We start from the raw sequence: 6,466 nt of genomic DNA on the forward strand, positions 1-6,466 counted from the left end.
GAAATATTAGAAAATACACGCCTGCCCTCAGTGTCTCCTCTTAGTGTCCGAGCTGAGCACAAAACCTTATGCAATGACAGTTTACGAGAAAGTAAATGTACCTTAAGTGCAAGTTCCTAAAATTAGAGGCATGAGAGTCGTACTCTATGCTATGTGGTCAACACATCTAGGAAACTGCCTTAAATCCTTGTTTTAATGTGTTTCCTTTACTCACTATAAAAGCAATGATACTTGTAAATCTGTAGAGGTATACAAAGAGAAATATCCCTTTTCTTCCCCTTCTTTAACCCAAGCCTTCTTAATTTAACAGTCTGACAGATATCCATACTCCCTTACATTAACATCCATTTTTAGGGTAAGACAAAGAACAATCACAATGACTTAACCAGTATTACCAAAGAAGGGATGAAAACTCAGAAAAGAGAAACTTCACCACTTGAATCCTTTTAAGGAAAGTGCTGAACGAAAAGGTTTGTAGAACTGAACACTCTTCAGATATTGAAGAAAACAGGAATAGTGAAACGTGGAAATATGGGAATAGGATAGGGTAAGCAAATAGGATAAGAGGATTAGCCTTATTTGATAAAGTCTTTTTTTCCCTTCAATTTTATATACAAAAGCAAATTTTACTAGCACTAGAAGAATTTCCATCTCCTGGAGTCTCAGGAGTTTAAGGACAGTATAAGGAAACCAACGTTCCAAAACTTTCTCTAACTGTGAATGTTGCTCACAAGCATTTTAAATGCCTATAAGCTGGCTACCATTCTTAATAGGAAACTCATATTTTTAATCTCCAATCCCACTCCTCCTTCCCAAATTAAAAAGTTTACATGTTTTTCTTTGACAGGTGAAAGCTATAAATGCTTAAAATGAAAGAATAATCAAAGAACTCTGTGGACAGTTAATTTCTTTAGATCAGTGGTTGCCAGGGACTGGGAAGGTGAGACTGATGAGTGACAACAGACAGATACGGCGTTTCTCTCCCTGGTAACGATGTATTGGAATAGACAGTGGTGATGTCTATTCCAACTCTGTGTATGTTTAAAACCAAAGACACAGGTTATTTTAAAAGGGTGAATTTCATGGTATGTTAATTTTATCTTAATAAAAATTAATTTCTTTAAAAAAGGAAAGTTTAAACACAGGATATAGTTTTAAAAAAATTCCAAGGACCGTAAAGTTGAAAGGTAAAGTCCAAATAGTTAAGATCTCTTCCAACACTGAGATTCTATGTATTTAATGAGAAATAAGATTTGATAGAAAATGTTACTATACTCTAAAAGCATTCAGATATTTCTATATTGTAACACACATACCTACTTACGCATGCAGAAGTTATATCTGGAATGAAACAGGAGAAACTGTTAATAGTCGTTTGCCTCTAGAGAAGGGAAATGGTGTGGTGAGGTTCAAGACTCAGGGACACTTATCTGAAAATCCTTTCTGCTCTGCTTGAATTATTTCACTGTGTTATACTGCCAATGCAGTAAGAAATTCTAAAATATAAATAACAAAGGTCAGAATTTAAATGTCTCCTAAAGCTAGGAAACTGCCAGTTTAACCTACTATGAAGAAGTCCAACTCTGGCTGGTGTAGCTCAGTGGATTGAGCACCAGCCTGCAAACCAAGGGGTTGCTGGTTCCATTCCCGGTCAGGACATGTGCCTGGGATGAAGGCCGGTCCCCAGTACGGAGTGTATGAGAGACTACCACACATTAATGCTTCTCTCCCTCTTTCTCCCTCCTTTCTCTTCTAAAAAAGTAAAATTTTTTAAATAAAAAAAAAAGTTCAGAGGATCAAACTGCTTCCAGCTATCTTTGTAACAGCTTCAAGAGCCCAGAACAATGACTAACTGGTACATAAATACCCAGTGGTGGAAACTGCCTTGACAAATCACTCAGAACCAATGAACGGCTCCAGAATAAACAGAGAAGGCTGACAGAGACCAGGGCTCCTCCCTGTCAACACTAAGTGGATGGTGGCAAAATGATGGGTTGCTCCGAGTGAGGTCCAAAAGCATAAAACCGGGAGCAGTAGCTGCACTGCAGGCACTTAAGGGGCCTTTCTGTTCTGCCCTAGAGAACTTCAAGAGCAGACCACATGCGGATGGGTCCACTCTGAGAAGATGATTCCACTGTTGTTATCATTTAGAGGCAGTAGGCAGTGGTAGGTCAGCATGGAGACCATCAAGTCCAAGGACCAAAACCCAGACATCGTGACTCCTCCCCTCACTAAACATGTGAACTCCAACAGGGCTATTTGCCTCCTGAAGGTTGTATGCACTTCTTTAGCACATTCAACACATGTGTGAGTGATTCTGTACCAGGCACTGGGCTGACTGCATTAGGAGGGGGTAGTGATGCAGAATATGGATCCTAAAACTTCCTCTTTCTTTTCAGAAGGAAAAAACCTGTAAGTACGTGTAGTGATGGATGTTAACTAAATTTATTGTGCTGATCACTTTCACAATATGTAAATACTGAACCATTACGTTGTACTCCTGAAACTAATTAATGTTACATGTCAATTATACCTCCATTTTTAAAAATAAGGTGATGGAGAACGTCAAACAGGACAAAGTGATAGAAGAGTGAGAAGAAGGAACAATTTTGATGAGCAAGGAAGAGGAAGAGTTCTCCAGAAGGACATCTGAGTTGAAACCTGCCTAAGGCGGCAGATCTGGTATGAGAACTCGAAGCAGAACTGCAAAAGCCCGGAGGGGACAACGAGCTTGGTGTTTTCCAGTGTCCGAAGGTGGCGACAGGGAGGCTGGAGGACGATGAGCAGAGTATGAGATTAAATCTGGGAGAAAGGAGTTTGGCCCCCTTGGCCGTGGGAAGGAACTTTAATTTCAGCACAGTGGAGAAATTTAAGGAAGGGGAGCGACATGCACTAAAGGTTGGAAAGAGCCCCGCCCCTCTTCCCTCGTTCAGACTCAAGAAAGGGCACTTCTGAAAACGTGAAAGGGGGCCCTTGCCAGTCCTCGCATAGGCGCTTCTCACACCCAACCCGGGGGTTGCAGTTTTGGGGGTTTGCCGAGGCGAGGAAGCGAACCCTCCTAATACACTCAAGGGGAAACATCCATCTCGGATGCGCGACAAAGGCGACTGGGTCTCGGAACTCTGGTGGGGGAGACGGTGTTCTTCGAAAGGCGCTGGAAGAGAGCAATCGGCCCAGCGAAGTGACAGTCGCTAAGCCTGGCGACAGGTACCTCAGGAAACCCTACGCTCCCAACTTGCGGGAAACCCTGGCCGGGATCGTCCTCTAGAGCCTTCGCCTTCCATTTCTTGAAGCCACTGGCGCCGCTCGACACGTTCCCCGCAGGGACCTCATCTCAGCGCCGGGCATAACGCAGGGACCCAGTGAACTCAACTTGTGTTCCTAAGTCGGCTGCGCACGACGGGGCCCCACTGACCCCGGGGCCCAAGCGGAAGCCTGCGGTCGCTCCTTCCCGCCTATCCCCAGGCCCCCTCAGCCCCCGCTCCCGAACAGGCTCCGCTTTCTCCTCAGCCCCAGGCCGCTCCCCGCCTCAACTCACGGGTTGTTATTACTCATTGTAAGTAACAAGCTGCTCAGGAGCCGCACGTTGGAGTGCAGCCCTGCGGCTGCCATGTCTCGCACGTGGTCTATCACATTCATCCTGCCCGGCAAAGCCGCGGGGAGCGGCGACAGCGGCACGAAAAGCCGGTAGGAGATCCTGAGAGAAGACTCCAAAATGGCGGTTTCGCAGGGGTCCATCGGGACCACATGTGGCCCCGCCCCCAGGAAAATAGGCAACTACTGAAGTGCCTGGATAAAAACCTCCATTCCCACCACCTCAACCCGGCGGTGAAATGATTTGGTTTCGGGTCTCCTTTTGTTTGCTTTAGCAAAAGCCACACCATCATTGTAAGGCGCACACTTTATTGAGGACTTACAATGCAACGGGGACAAAAATACATGCTCAATCGAAATGAGTCTGGGGGTCGTGTCTCTCAGAAACTAATAAAATGCATGAACATTTATCATAAATAAAAGTGAGTATACTGGGTTATGTATGGTGGCATCCCTAGCAGCTGTATTTAAATATTTTAATCAGGCGCCTGGGGAAGTCCTGCTTCTACGGTCACGCATGCGCACCACCCTCAAAGCCACGCCCCCTCTTCAAAGCTATTGTGCGTGCCTGCTGGAGCCAGTCTTCGTTCACCCTTTAGTTAAAATTCCTTGGTTATGAAAGGGTCACTTTTGCCCTGTGAAAGGACTGACTAGCTCAGAGTGAATAAAGGCTAGGTTGAGTCTGAGCCGTCCTAATATGTGTTGTTTTAATTTCCAGTTCCCTAATGGACATGATGAATATCCTCTCATATGCCTAGTCTATATCTCTTACCTTCTTTGGTGAGATTTCTGTTCTGAGCTTTTTCTGACTTTTCAGTCGGGACGCGTTCTTCCTGTTCAGTTTTAAAAGTTCTTTGTACATTTTGAATAACAAGTTTTGTTTTGTTTTTAATCACATACATGTTTTGCAAATATTTCCTACGTCTGTGCCTCGTCATATTCTCTTGGGCACCTCTCTTTTACCAAAAAACAGAACACACACAAAAAAACCCCACCATTTTCAGTAATAATCCTGCAGTGATGGTCAACAATGGCCAGAAAAATAGAACAGAGAGTGAAAATATTATTTTATTAAATTTCAACTAAATAATGAGGTGAGTACAATTTTAATTAAATAAAACTGATTATTAAAATATAAAAAGGTAATGGAATCATACCTTTTAATTACATTAATATGTTTAAGAAAGATTTTTATCCTATATATTGGATTAACAAGAAATGAATAAACCCTGGCGGGAGTGGCTCAGTGGATTGAGTGCTGGCCTGCAAACTGAAAAGGTTGCTGGTTGGATTCCTAGTCAGGGCATGTGCCTGGGTTGCAGGACAGGTCCCCAGTTGGGGGCATATGAGAGGCAATCCATTGTTGTATCCTTCACACATCAGTGTTCTTTCTTGCTTCCTTCCCCTCTCTAAAAGAAATAAAATCTTTTTTAAAAATAAAGAGAAAATGAATAATATAGTGTCTGGTTTGGTTCCTTAACTTTTGCTAGTTTGCTAATAAAGTGTCAAAACATTGTTCAATTAGCACTATAAACAGTTTTGTCGATTGTGGGAGCACTGCCTTGGTGTGCCATGAAAAGACCTGGAAGGAACTTTTAAATGCACTGAAAGAAGCCAATCGCTAAAGGCTACACACCGTGTAGTTCCAACTATATGACATTCTAGAAAAGAAAAAACAGGAAAAAAAAAATCAGTGGTTGCCAGGGCTTGGTGGGGCAGATTGGGGAGGGGGAGGAATAAGTGGAGCATAGATTTCTATAGCAGTGAAACTATGCGACACTAGAATAGTGTACATGTTATTATATATTTGTCAAAACTCATAGGATGGGGACTTCCGCCAAGATGGAGAAGTAGGTGGAGGGTCCACCTCGCCTCTGTGCACAACCAAATCTAAGAACAACTATTTTTAACAGCAGTCACAACCAAGCTATACGGAAAATCAACAATACGGAGTCCAAAGGACAACCAGATACTCGGCTGGAACGGTACAAGGAGCGAGACCAGAAGCGGAGCAGGTTAGCCAAAAAAATTCCCGGGGCGGCAGTGCGCGGCGCGCGCAGGCGGCAACCGAGGGCTGATCGCCAGTGAGCTGGCTGCGGAGCGCATAGGGAAGAGGCGCGGTGGGTCGGTCGGTCGCGCGCAATTACGTGCGGAGAAACCAGTGAGAAGGGAAAACCCGAAGCGCGGTGCAGCAGGCTCGCAAAATTAGGATCGGATAAGCAAGCCCGAGGCGTTTGTGTGTGTGACTGGATGCTCTGGGCTAGCGGAGAGGAACGCCATTGCTCCTTCTCTGACCCCGCCCCCCCACACAGCGTCACAAACCAGCGACCTGGGTCGCCCCGTCCTGGTAAACAACTAAGGCTTCGCTCCGCTCACTTAACAGCGCGAACAGACCAAAAATGGCTCTAGAACAACTCAGAGCCCCAGAACCGATAGACCTAAGTGATGAAGAAATAGCCAGTCTTTCAGATGCACAGTTCAAAACACTGGTTATAAAGATCCTTACAGAACTGGTTGACTTTAGCCACAAATTAGAGAAACATATGGAAGCTAAATTAATTGAAATGAATGGGGATACAAAAGATTCCAATAATAATGGAAAGAAAATTGGGACTCAAATCAAGGGAGAGAACCAGACGGAAGAAAAAAATGATAAAACAGAAAGGAATGAAGAAATAAGAATTCAGAAAAATGAGGAGAAGATTAGGAACCTCCAGGACATCTTTAAACGTTCCAACATCCGAATTATAGGGGTACCAGAAGGGGGAAAGGCACAACCACCAGTTGAAAAATTATTTGAACAAATAATAAAGGAGAATTTCCCCAAGATGGCAAAGGAAATAGACTTCCGAGAAATCCAGGAAGCTCAGAG

General features: G+C 44.0%; 1 protein-coding gene across 4 annotated transcripts in view; it reads right to left on the minus strand.

Moving 5' to 3' along the window:
* ANAPC7 (anaphase promoting complex subunit 7) overlaps nt 1–3,743 on the minus strand; it is a 30,624-nt gene extending 26,881 nt beyond the window's left edge. For 2 of the 4 annotated variants that reach the window (XM_037144684.2, XM_037144678.2), the window contains exon 1: nt 3,539–3,678. In XM_037144684.2, coding sequence (XP_037000579.2) covers nt 3,539–3,639 — 101 coding nt within the window. In that variant the 5' untranslated portion in view covers nt 3,640–3,678. Of the gene's footprint in view, nt 1–1,316; nt 1,342–3,538 lie in introns of all 4 variants that reach the window. The other 2 variants (XM_037144685.2, XM_037144668.2) reach the window with 2 other exon arrangements.
* Between the last annotated feature and the right edge of the window lie 2,723 nt (nt 3,744–6,466).

Source organism: Artibeus jamaicensis, unplaced genomic scaffold (genome assembly GCF_021234435.1).
Source record: "Artibeus jamaicensis isolate MK-2021 breed Jamaican fruit bat unplaced genomic scaffold, CSHL_Jam_final contig_525, whole genome shotgun sequence".
NCBI lineage: Eukaryota > Metazoa > Chordata > Mammalia > Chiroptera > Phyllostomidae > Artibeus > Artibeus jamaicensis.